The sequence below is a fragment of the Podarcis bocagei genome, assembly GCF_964188305.1.
Source record: "Podarcis bocagei genome assembly, chromosome: 10".
In the NCBI taxonomy this organism is placed as follows: Eukaryota; Metazoa; Chordata; class Lepidosauria; order Squamata; family Lacertidae; genus Podarcis; species Podarcis bocagei.
The window spans coordinates 5,564,215-5,577,621 of NC_138135.1; the positions used below are offsets into that span (position 1 = coordinate 5,564,215).

The window sequence follows — 13,407 nt, forward strand, 5'->3', positions numbered from 1 at the left end:
ATTGGATAGTCAGAGGAAACAGTCCGGTTCATTGTATCTGCTTCTTCTTCTCCCTGAACCCCTCCTCTTTGTGATGTGTCAATGATGTAGTCATGATGTAGTCTTGGGGGTGTAGCATGGGGGATTAGCAGCTAATAAAAGTTGGGGTCTTGTTTGTTGGGGGCTTCCATCTTGTTCCACCTGGTGGCAGGTTGGAGTCCTGTGGCGACAGTCTTCCATCAAGACCAAGCCGACTGGCTGCTCTTTTGCTCTGCTCTTCCTGGCTGGTCTCCTTGTTTCTTGTCCAAGGGATCCCTCAGATTTCTCCGTTAATACATGGAATCCGCTTCTGGCTCCAATTGTATCGGCTGCTTCTCTGAGCCTCTTTGCTGTTGTGCTTGGAAGGTGCCTGTGTCAATGGTCACTGTCCCGGCCTTAGTCAGAGGCTGTGGTGGGGTCTTGGGGTTTTGGGGGAGTCGTATAACTGTCCCCCTTCCTGGTTTGAAGAGCACCAATACCTAAAGCACGGGCGCACGGCTCGTGGCGTGGGGTGGGCGAGGGAAGGATTTTGCAAAGTAACATTGGGGGGAAACCCCACTTAGTAATTGGATTGCCAGGATCAGCCCCTCCCCCGCTCTCCTGATCTACAGGAGGAAGAGGGGAGAGGAAAAACCTTCCTCCCCGCCCCCGCTCAATTCTTTCCCTCCCCTCCCGGCACATCCTTCCCTCACCCCGCCCCCAAAATCCGAAATCCCCTCCCCAATATGTTGCTCCTTCTCCTCGCCACCTGCCTTTTGTTCCGGGAAGAAGGGAGGGATGAGCCCCCCTCCCAAACTGCCTGTTTCTCCCGGAAGTGGAGCTTCCACTCCGGATTGCTGCTCTGCCCAATAGCTCTAGGGGCGCGCGCTTTCGGAAAGGGGAGGAGGGGCGGCAGGGGAGGATACCTCCCCCCCCCCGTGGATGTTGCAGGAAAGGAAAGGAGCGAGGACAAAGAGGTAAAGGGGTCGCGGGGGGAGGGGAGAGAAGGATCCAGAGACCCCCGCCAGCTCCCCAAAGCGCCTTTCCTGGACCCCACGGGCAGGGCCTGGATCCCTGCACGCGTGCTGCGAAGGGGGCTTTCCCTGGCCCCTTAGGCGCCCTGGCGGGGGCGGTCATGGGGCGCCCACACAGGGATTCCCACGAGGACCCCCTTGCCCCGTTTCCCCCGCACAGGCATCCCTGGGGCCCTGTGGGCTCCGTATGGAAAAGGCAGGCCATGAAAGGCTTAACGGTGGCGAGGGACGCCTGGATAGAGACCCCCGTGTGGCTGGTGTGTGGGGGGCGTCCTCTGGATGGAGAGATGGGGCGCGCAGGTCGAGGGGTGAGCCCCGCCAAGGCGGCCTCTGGGTGCAGGGGAGACTCAGGGAAAGAAGGAGGGGGTCAAGGAAGTCGCGGGGAGCATCCCTGGGGCGGGGAAGGGCAGCATTGGCGTGGGGGGGGGAGAGAGAAAGGAAGACCAGTCTGTAGGGAGAGGTCTTCATCATGGCGGACGCAAGGATTCTCCGGAGGGGCCGCCTTGGCTTCTCCCTTCCACCTAGGAATATGCCACCCCTTCAAGGCGACCAGAGAGGGATCTGTCGAAAGTGGAGGGTCCACTCCCCCCACCCCTCCCTTCCTGCAAGCTCCATCCTCTTCCCACCCCATAAGCCCCTGCCCTGTCCAGACGCAGCGGTTCAAATCCGGAGAGGGCTTGTCCCATTAAACTTTAATTAGTTTAATGGTTAGCAAATGTCCAGTGTGCTTCCGATGCGACAACGTCCCATTACAGCAGAGCTTTTCGCACAGCGGCTCAAGAAGGGCTGGAGAGTCAGCATCTTTTCAATAAAGGAATCTTGGAGCAAGCGGTTTGGAACTCAAATAAAAGGTTTATTTACACAAAAACAAAAAACCCTGGTGAAGAATCACACATATCAGCAAACACGCCCCAAAAGAAAAGAAAGGGGGAAGGGGCGGCAAACACACGAGTGAGTTGACTATTTATACAAACTCACATTCCTGGAAGCCTAACTACCTCCAGCTGCTCAGTGACTAGAGCGTCTTGATTAGAGCTTCTTAACCCTTTAATACCAACACCCCCTCTCGCTCGTAACACTGAGCTGTACCAACCTTAATTCAAATTTAAACCTGAACAGAAACATTTATGAGATTGCGGACTTAAAGCTTTTGTAAAACCGTCTGCGAGATTTTCTTGGCTTGGACAGTACTTTAGTTCAATTAAACCTTGTTTTACACTTTGGCATACATTTTGATAACGGATATCCAAATGTTTTGTGTGTGCCTTGAATTGACCTGATTTAGCTAGTTTAATACAAGGTTGATTGTCTTCCCACACTCTGATAGGTAGGGAACATTCTCCAAACAATTCTTGTACCAGTTGCTTATAAAATTCCAGTTCTCTACATACATCTGATAATGCATTGAACTCAGATTCAGTTGAACTTAAAGCTACAAGTGATTGTTTTCTTGATCTCCAACCAATTAGTGCATTTCCAAATTTTATCGCCATTCCTGACACTGATTTTCTATCTGGTCCAGCATCAGCCCAACTGCTGTCAGCCCAACATTCAAGTTGTGTGCTGCCCTCTGCTGATAGTTTTAAGCGAAACCTTTTGGTAGTTTGGAGATACCTTAAAACTCTTTTTACTCCTTGCCAAGCATGCATTGATGGTTTTTCAGCTTGTCTACACAGCATGTTGACAGCATATGTTATATCGGGCCGAGTCCACTGTGCAATGTGGAGTAGACTGCCTATCGCTGACTGGTAAACCCCGGGATTACAGAACTCTGTCTGTTGCTCAGTTTGAGCATTCTTTGTGTAACTTAACTCCATTGGGGTTTTAACACCAGCACAGTTGTCCATTTTAAACCTTTCCAGCAACTGCTGGATCTTAGCTTCTTGGCTGAGCCAATAGTTCCCATCTTCATCTTGCTGAATTTTAACTCCTAGATAAACAGATACATTGCCTAGTGATTTTATCTGAAACCTTTCTCCAAGCTTTGTGGCAAATTGTTGTGCAAGTTTATCGTCCTTTCCACTGTATAATAAATCGTCAACAAATATCAAGACTGCTTCTTGTTCACATCCCGAGCCTTTTAGATAAAGACACGCATCTGCTGCGCTCTTTCTGAACCCCATGCTCTCTAGAGCATCGTTTAAGCAGGAATTCCAATTACGGGCGGACTGTTTCAACCCATAAATGGATTTGTGTAGGTGCCAGACCTGGTTTGGCTTGTCTCCTTCAAAACCTGGTGGTGGCGTCATATAGACTTCCTCCTGTAAGTCTGCATTTAAATAAGCCACATTGACATCAAAATGAAACAGCTTATTTCCCTTCTTAGCTGAAGAGGCTAAAAGCATTCTTAATGACTCCGATCTTGAAGTAGGGGCATAAATTTGAGAATAGTGAACTCCTTTGCGCTGCGAAAACCCTTTTGCAACTAGTCGGGCTTTATATTGCAACTCCTCAGTAGTTGTGGGCTTTAAACGATATACCCATCGACAACCTACAGCTTGTTGGCCTTTTGGAAGCTCTGTACTTGTAAACACACCAAGAGACTTCATTGAAGCCATCTCTTTTTCCATTGCTTCCTGCCACTTTGCGGCTTCTGAGCTTGGAAGCTCTTGTACCTCTACATAGCTATCTGGCTCACACTGTGCCATATTTACGTATACACTTGTCACCTTAAACCGCTCTGGCGGCTTGCCCTTTGTGGCACGTTTTGACCTGCGCAATTGCTCCTCTTGTGCCCCCTCTGACCGTTGGCTGTCAGAATCTGTCTCAGACTTTATGTCTGGACGTGCCTCTAGGGATAAAGACCTCCGTTTAGATACCTCCCTTGGGCTTGGTGTTGCAGGCGACCTGCTTCGCTTTTGCTGTCTGCTAGGCCTAATGACTGGCGATGTTGGAACACTTTTAGATTCTGGCTTTTCTACCTTAGGAGAAGAACCTTGGGCCTGGTCAGAATCTGCAACTGAACCATGTGCACCATCCCCTTCTGGCTCATCACCCTCTGGACTTTCTTTCTCAGCATAAATGCCTAAATCATCTCTCAAAATGTCAGGGTTAGCATGTAAGTGAGTCCATCCGGATTGCTCACAAAATTCAGCGCTCCTACTGAGGACCACTCTTGTAGTATCCCCATCTGGGTTCACGAACCTCCAAGATTTGGCATGTGGTTCGTACCCACAAAAGATGAGTTTCCTAGCCCTTGGACTTCCCTTTTTCCTTAACGCTTTTGGGATAAGTACATAGGCTTGAGATCCAAACACCCGAAAGTAATTAACTTTGGGCTTCTTCCCATATAAAGCAAAATATGGCGTAGTATCAATTACCGAATTATATACTCGGTTCAGAACATGAGTAGCCGTCTGCCAGGCTTCCGCCCAGTAACTTTGAGGAAGTTTAGCATCAAACAACATAGAGTTTGCCAACTCTTGCAGAACCCTGTTTTTACGTTCGGCCACGCCTCCCTCTTGGGGGGAATAAGGTGTAGACAGACGATGCTTAATTCCCTTTTTCTTAAAGAAATTCTGCAACATAGACCCGGTAAATTCTGACCCTCTGTCTGTCTGAAAAGCAAGAACTCTAGTACTGAATTCAAGTTCTACTGCATGAACCCAATTTTTAACTGTTTCTGCAGTATCTGCTTTTGTTTTGAGAGGAAAAAACCATGTAACCTTTGTTTTGTCATCTGAGAGACACAGTGCATACCTCGAACCTCCCATGCTAGCAACAGGCATTGGGCCACATAGGTCCATATGCACAAGTTGGAATACCTTGTCAGATTTCCTATTTGAACTGGGATAGCTGCATCTATGAACCTTCGCCTTTTTGCATGCAGTACAATCCAAATACTTAGTACATTTGTTCAATTTGCACCCTTCTGATAATCCAGGTTGCCTTTTAACATACTGAAAATTAATATGTCCCAAACGGCGATGCCATAAATGAACACAAGAATTATGGGTAGGCGAGTTCACACAACCAGCATGAACCTGTTCAACTTCATCTGGACTTGTCTCAAAATAATATAACCCATTTCTGCATTCCACCTGCAAAAGAGATACATTATTCTTTGAAATAGTGCAAACCCCATTTTCAAACACAGTTTTAAACCCATTTCTATCAAGTTCTGACACAGACAAAATACACCCCTTCATTCCCTTTAGCACGTAGGCATCAATTTCTGTTTGCAAACACTTCAAAAACACTGTGCCTACAGTCTCTAAGGAACGTTTAGTTGAATCTGCCATTGTCACAACTTTAAGGGTTTGCAAATGTCTGCAATTCTGCAAACGGACACTAGATGGCGCCACCAGGTGGTGAGATGCACCACTGTCGATCAACCAGCGTAGATTGCTGCCTTGGCCACGCCCTTGCATCAACGCCATTGCTGAAGCCATGTGCTGTGTGCTGTGGGAGTAGCCACGACCTCCTCCTCTTCTTCGACGTCCCCTGGAACTCCTTGTCTGGTAACTAGGGGCAACGGCCTTGGTGCTATCTTGACCAGGTTCACGTGTACAATTCCTGATCAAATGGGAAGAGGAACCACAGCGAAAACAGTGTCTAGCTGCAAAAGCTTTTACTGTGTTCTCAAACTCAGCATCCCCACTCTTAGGCACAGCATAACTCCCCTTTGAAGACAAACCTCTTTCTCTTTGCCTTTTATCCTGTTCATCAGCAAGTCGAGAAGAAATGTATTCAAGGGTTAATTCAGATGAAGGCATAGCTTCCAAAGTTAAAGCTAGAGTCTCATAGCTTTTATCAAGAGAAGACAACAATATGTATGACTGCTGCTCCATAGAGAAAGGAATGCCCAGCTGTCTTAGTTGATTAAAGGCAGACACCAGTTTGGCAATATGTTCTTTCACACACGCTCCCGGTTGGAGACGTAAATCAAACAAACATCTTGTAGCATGGATCTTGGCCCCCGCAGTATTTCTGGAATTTAACCGCTGCAGAACCGTCCAGACCTCATTCGTGTTCTTTAACTCAGAAACATAAGGCATTTGCTCTGGTCCCACTGCCAAAACTAGTAGACCTTGGGCTTTCCTGTCGCGTTTCTGAGAAACTGCCGCTGCTGCTTTGTCTTCTGCAGACGCGTCTGCAGCTGCCTGTAAAGGCGGTGCTTCAGTACAACTCCACAACTCTTTTGCTTGCAACCAAACCCTTACTCTAGCCTTCCAATCTTGCCAATTTTTCCCATTGAGTCGCGTAAAGGGGACAGTAAAACTTTCCTGGGACTCTGCCATCCTCCCTGGGGCTTAGGAACAATACTCACAGACCTGTAGACCGTCTCCCAGCTGCTGAGGTGGCTCCTCGAGGAATAAGGTGTCTTCCAGCGAGTACAAACTGCGCAGTGCCTCTTTAAAACTTTTCCTAGGCACGTTGCAGGACTCAAGCTGCTTTGAAGGCTTTCGTTGTCGGCAACCGCTTCTGTCTTTGCTCCAGTCCTTGCATAAATCACTCTTAACTGCACTCCTTATCTCCTTCTTGACGTACAAACAACCATAACCTGTCCCATTAAACTTTAATTAGTTTAATGCTAAGCATATGTCTACCAACAGGGCTGCTTTCAGCTGTCTTATAAATGTCAGATAGTTGCCCATTTCCTTGCCCTCTGCCTGCTTCCCTCTAACTTCGCTTCTCACTGGGGGGGGGGGGTGAACCAGCAGAAGACCCTCGAAGGAGGACCTCAGTGTACAGACTGAGCGATGGGGGTGGAGACACTCCTTCAGGTCTACATACCCGAGGCTGTTTAGGGCCTTAGGTTGCAGATTTTGCTCCTCCGCAATGATCTCCAGAGCAAATACGACATACAATTAGCAGAGTAGGAAAAAACGCTCAGAGACAGCAAAAAATTCCTTCAGCAAATAAATTTGTGACTGAAGGCATAACAGGAATCTATGCCTGAAAAATGCAACCACGGCAATTTAATGGTCAGCACCAACATTGCGAATTGTGCTCCGAAATGTACTGGGAGTCAGTGAGGATCCTTTCAGACAGGTGTTATGTTGTCTCAGCTGGTCTCCCATTCTGTTCTCTACCAGCCACATTCTGGATTAGTTGCAGTTTCCGGGTCACCTTCAAAGGTAGCCCTGTCAGCATCACCCTTGAGCCAGTGCCACCGACTGGACTCATCCACTTCAGCCCCGACTGGGCCAGGCGAGCTGGGGTAGCACTTCCAGAGACCTTCTGCACAGGAACAGGTCAAAGTGCTGTGGACTCAAAACTCAGAGTTGTGAGCACCAGATTCATTCCCGAAGACAGTCGTTTCAAAGCAGAGTACAGCAGAGCATAAACCACTCGGAGAACAGCTCTGTAGAATAACAACTTTTATTCTATCTACAACTATCATACAAACTATATACAGAGCTAAATGGAGAAGCTAGACTGCACTGAGTGTCTGCAGCTGCTCTTAGCAGCAACCTTATCTATACAGAGATAACACACTCTCTCTCTAACACTCAGTCTCTCTCTCTTTTGTGAGGCTGGAGCGAAATAAGTGGAGAGCAGAAACCGCCCCCCTCCTTCCTGGAGAATCAGCAGAGAACACCAGCAGATTCTTGGAATGGGAGGGGTGAAATCTCCTCAAGCCCCATGTATCACATGGCAGTAATCCAAGCGGGAGATCACCAGAGCATGCACCACTCTGGGGAGACAGTCTCCAGGCATGGAGGGTCTCAGCTGGCATACCAGATGGAACTGGTAGACAGCTGCCCTGGACACAAAATTGACCTGCGCCTCCATGGACAGCTGTGAGTCCAAAATGACCCCCAGGTTGTGCACCTAGTCCTTTTGGGGCACAGTTACCCCCATCAGGTCTAGGGAGTCTCCCACACCTGCCTGCCCCCTGTCCCCCTGGGACAGTATTTCTTTCTTATCAAGATTCAACCTCAATCTGTTAGCCGCCATCCATCCTCCAACTGCCTCCAGACACTCACACAGGACCTTTACTGGTTCCAATTTAAAAGAGAGGAAGAGCTGGGCATCATCCACATACTGGGGAACACCCAGCCCAAACCCCCTGATGATCTCTCCCAGCGTCTTCATATAGATATTAAAAAGCATGGGGAGAGGACGGAGCCCTGAGGCACCCCACAAGTGAGCTCCCAGGGGCCTGAACACTCATCCCCCAACACCAATTTCTGGACATGGCTCAGGAGGAAGGAGGGAAACCACTGCATAGCAGGGCCCCCAGCTCCCCTAGAGGGTCTAGAAGGATACCATGGTCAAAGGTCTCCAAAGCCGCTGAGAGATCCAGCAGAACCAGGAAAGAGCTTTCCCCTTGGTCTCTAGCCCATTGGAGATCATCAAGCAGCGCAACCAGGGCAGTTTCAGGCCTGAATCCCAATTGGAAGGATAATGGTGGCAGAAGCTTTCCTGGTCCTGCACCTCCAAAAGCTCAAGGCCCAAGACTTTCATTCGCTTTCAAGAGGCCATTGGATTTGTGGTCTTTTCTTCAAAAGACAAATATCCCCATGCTTTTTAATATCTATATGAAGACAAATATTTTGAATACCTTTACAGTGACGTATGATGTAAATAGTGCTTCTGTTTTCCAGAATTCCCCAGCCCACCAAGGATTTGAGACCCATCAGGTATCCTCACCTGGTTTAGCCGGCTGGTTGAAGCCGTTCCTGGGATTGTGGCCCATTTTGAATGCTGACAGCTTCTCTCAGGTGAGAGCTGAGTGCAGGGTGGGGACCAATGGTGGAAAAATTACTCCAGAAGGTGGACTACATTTCCTACACCAAAAGTACTACCGCTCCCCTAACACCCCAAGACATCCTATAATTATGATATTTAAGACAGATCAGGAATAAATTCATATCACAAGAAATAACACTTCAGGCACCACATATTCAAGGTTGACGTTTCCACTAAGTAAGTGGTGCCTCGCAAGACGCAAAGAATCCGTTCCGCGATTCTCTTCGTCTAGCGGTTTTTTCGTCTTGCGAAGCAACCCCATTAGCAGATTAGCGCTATTAACGGTTTAGCGGCTTAGTGGCTATTAATGGCTTAGCGGCTTAGCGGCTTAGAAAAAGGGGGGAAGCGGGGGGGAAATGGCAAGACTCGCAAGACATTTTCGTCTTGCGAAGCAAGCCCATAGGGAAATTCGCCTTGCGAAGCAATTCAAAAATGGAAAACCCTTTCGTTTAGCGGGTTTTCCAACTTGCGAGGCATTCGTCTTGCGGGGCACCACTGTACAGTTATCTCCTCGCCTTGAATATCCTGCTTTTCAGTGCCAGATTATGATAGTCCTCTGTCATAAGGCAAGCACAGGATCAGGCAGCACATCATCATTATAAAGAACCATTGGGGTGGGTGTTTCCGCCTGGGATTCCCATGCGCCATCTGCTTCTCCTGCTCTCTCCATGCAATGCAAGGCATGTAGACAGAGGTCCATCTCCAAGAACAGGAGCTTCCCTGAGCACCCATTCAGCTGACCCCAAGCACCAAGCCTTGTCACTAGTTCTCTGACTGACCCAGGGCAGATGGGGCTGGTCAACCTGGAGGCTTGTTATCAAGTCCCAGAGCTTCTCTGACATTGAATAATATGGTTCTCTGACTGACCCAGACCAAAGTCCCTGGAAAAGATGTAGACCTGGGCCTCCCAAAATGGTCCACATGGACTTCCTGAGGCCATTGGGACTGTGCAGGTGACTGCTGAAGATTTAGAGGTGAAAACGGGTGGTGGTGGATGGAGGATTATGACGCAGAGGATGGGAATTGTCCAAAGGAACAATGAACCAGAGAAAGAGGGCCATGTCATGGACAGAGAGCAGCTGCCTTTCCTGTGAGGAAACAATTGATTTGAGAAGGCTGCATTCCAAGATCATGCTGCTTCATTAATGATGATTGAGGATTATGAAAGTTTGCTGCTGCATTACTATCACTTGACATCATTGCATCTTTATTTCCTCAAAACTGGGAACATGGGTAGGAGGCAGGGGAATGTAGGAGATGTTGAAATAAGAAAAGCTGCTAATGGCATTTGATGTGCTCTCTTTCCATTTGTTCTCTTCCTTGAAACTCAAACAGGATCTCCTTTCCTCCCACTCTGAAGAAGGAGATGGAGAAGACAGTCAGAAGTCCAGGAGATGGGACACCTTTCGTTTCATTAGAAAGAGAAATTAAAATGTGTGAAATGTGGATTATGCTTCATTGAATGCAGCACACATAATTCACATCAATGACCTCCGACAGGGGAGAAACCATTGAAAGGTAAGGACTGTAGAAAGAGTTTCACTGATATTGGAAAACTTAGAATACATCAGCACATTAACATGGGCAAGAAAGGATTCAAATGCATACAGTGTGGGAAGAACTTCAGTCAGAGTGGATCCCTCAATACACATCAACGGATTCACACAGGAGAGAAACCATACAAATGTATGGAGTGTGGAAAGAGCTTTAGTCAGAGTGGACACCTCAATTTACATCACCAGACTCACACAGGGAAGAAACCATTTAAATGTATGGAGTGTGGAAAGAACTTCAGTCGGAGGGGATACTTAACTTTACATCAACGGACTCATACAGGCGAGAAACCATTTAAATGCATGGAATGTGGAAAGAGCTTTAGTTTTAGTGGAAGCTGTAGAAAACATCAACAGATTCACACACGGGAGAAACCATTTAAATGTATGGAGTGCGGAAAGAGCTTTAGTGATAATGCACACCTTAGAAGACATCAACAGACGCACAGAGGGGAGAAACCATTTAAATGCATTGAGTGCGGAAAGAGCTTTAGTGATAATGCACACCTTAGAACACATCAACGGACACACACAGGGGAGAAACCATTTAAATGTATGGAGTGTGGAAAGAGCTTTAGTGAAAATGGAACCCTTAGAAAACATCAACAGACTCACAGAGGGGAGAAACCATTTAAATGCATTGAGTGTGGAAAGAGCTTCGGTTTCAATGCAGAACTTAGAAGACATCAACGAACCCACACAGGGGAGAAACCATTTAAATGTATGGAGTGTGGAAAGAGCTTTAGTGAAAATGGAACCCTTAGAAAACATCAACAGACTCACAGAGGGGAGAAACCATTTAAATGCATTGAGTGTGGAAAGAGCTTCGGTTTCAATGCAGAACTTAGAAGACATCAATGGACTCACAGAGGGGAGAAACCATTTAAATGTATTGAGTGTGGAAAGAGCTTCGGTTTCAATGCAGAACTTAGAAGACATCAACGGACTCATACAGGCGAGAAACCATTTAAATGCATGGAGTGTGGAAAGAGCTTTAGTGATAATGGAACCCTTAGAACACATCAGCGGACTCACACGGGTGAAAAACCATATAAATGTATGGAGTGCGGAAAGAGCTTCAGTCAGAGTGGACACTTCAATATTCATCTACAGACTCACACAGGAGAGAAACCATGTAAATGTATGGAGTGCGGAAAGAGCTTTCGTGATAATGTCAACCTTAGAAGACATCAACAGACTCACACAGGGGAGAAACCATGTAAATGTATGGAGTGCGGAAAGAGCTTTCGTGATAATGGAACCCTTAGAACAAATCAATGGACTCACACAGGGGAAAAACCATTTAATTGCATGGAGTGCGGAAGGAAATTCAGTCAGAGTGGACACCTTAGCAAGCATCAACTGACTCACACAGGAGAGAAACCATATGAATGATTTGTTCTCAGGAGCTATATTTTGTGCCTCACTGTGGTCCCAGTCATAACTGTAGCCTTTGAAAGCTCAGTAAACTATTACTGAAGAAGTCCTGCTGCCTGTGTGTGTCTTTTTGACCTCAGTGTGGCACTTGCTCTACACGTGGCCCCTACCCTGCTGCTACTTACCTCATGCCCTGGAGTTTCTGTACTAAAGCACACAAGATGGTTTTTGCACCAAACTCTGTCACCCCCACCACTACAAACACTTCTTCTTCGACAGAACCTTATCTTGAAATACTGAAATTCAATGGGAGATTTCCCCCCAAAGCCTAAGTTCAAGAGGGGGAATATGGGGCTGCAGGTACCAGGGAAGTCTCCTGCTGGGCCCATCTTCACTCATGAACCCCATGGGTCAACCTGCTTATTCTGGGGTTTGAGGAGCAGTATAAATGAAAAGATTGCAAAAAGTGCTTTATTTACAATGGAGTGTTTAAGGAACATCCAGGGACTTTCCCATGGAAGAACCCATTTAGATGTATGGAGTGCGGGACGTTTTCCTTTCAGTGTCCTCTCTTTCTTCACAGCAATGAACTCAGCAGGAAATCAGTCTTAAACACACAATGTGTATTTGAAGTTCTTGTGTTTATATGTAAAACTGAACAGCAATGAAATATTGAGTGCAATGTCAAACAATGTGAGTATAATCTAAGAGGTAAAGAACCTTTTGATAGAGAGGATGAATCTGGTTTGCTGGTGGTGAGTGAGGATTAGGGCTGGGCGATATATTGATATCTGGTCCAATACTGGTTTCTAGACCACATCTCGATAACCTTTGAAGAACAGCTGATGTGGCAATACACTGTCAATCACAGTGTGTGTTTCTGGGATGTGCCTGCAAGCAGCGGCAGAAAGTTTTCTTCGTGACGTCCCTGCAGATGCTGAGTTGCTGACTTCCCTCCAAGACTACAAGAAGCGAAAGGCACGCCTCCATTGCCCTGTGTCCTTCCAGCCTCTTTCCTCCCTTGCTCCCTTCTGCCGGTGTGTGTGCCTGACTTAGATATCCTGTATGCTGTATAATTTTACCGCTGAAACTGGAGTTGCTCTCAGGAGCTAAGTTTTGTGCCTCACTGGGGACCCAGTGAGAACTGTAGGCTTTGAAAGCTCAGTAAACTATTACTGAAGAAGTCCTGCTGCTTCTGTGTGTGTTTTTAACGTCAGTGTGGGACTTGCTCTACATGTGGCCCCTACCCCACCGATACTTGGCTAAGGCCCTGGAGTTACTGTACTCACGCATGAAAGATGGGTATTTTTGTGTCAGAGTGGTTTTTACACCAAACTCTGTCACCCCCACCACCGCATGATCTCCAAACATTTCTTATTCAACAGAACTTCTTCCCTGCCCCCTGCACGTTCTGAAGAAAACTTAAAATTTAATGGGAGATCCCCCCCCCCCGAAGCCTAACTGGAAGAGGGGGAACGATGGGTTGCAGGTACCAGGAAAGTCTCCTGACAGGCCCATCTTCACTCATGAACCACTTAGGGGAACCCCAGCGCTACTGCTTATTCTGGGGTTTTTGGAGAATAATATTTTTCATGGAACTTTGGAGTGTCAGGCATAGCCCTACTGGCTTCAGCCCAAACGTAGCAGAGTTTTCCTGCACAGCGAGGAAGCTAGTTGCGGCAGTAATGACTAGTCAGCTAGACTCAGAATAACTATTTACAGGATTTATTAAAAAGAAAAAATAAAAC

The 13,407-nt window shown here is 47.2% G+C and overlaps 1 protein-coding gene across 1 annotated transcript in view; it reads left to right on the plus strand.

The window, feature by feature from the left end:
• The window catches only part of LOC308595696 (uncharacterized protein), a 53,222-nt gene extending 40,380 nt beyond the window's left edge, over positions 1–12,842 (plus strand). The window contains exons 2-3 of the mRNA XM_081210324.1: positions 8,585–8,701; positions 10,065–12,842. Coding sequence (XP_081066450.1) covers positions 10,310–11,677 — 1,368 coding nt within the window. The 5' untranslated portion in view covers positions 8,585–8,701; positions 10,065–10,309 and the 3' untranslated portion in view covers positions 11,678–12,842. The remainder of the gene's footprint in view (positions 1–8,584; positions 8,702–10,064) is intronic.
• Positions 12,843–13,407: the final 565 nt, after the last annotated feature.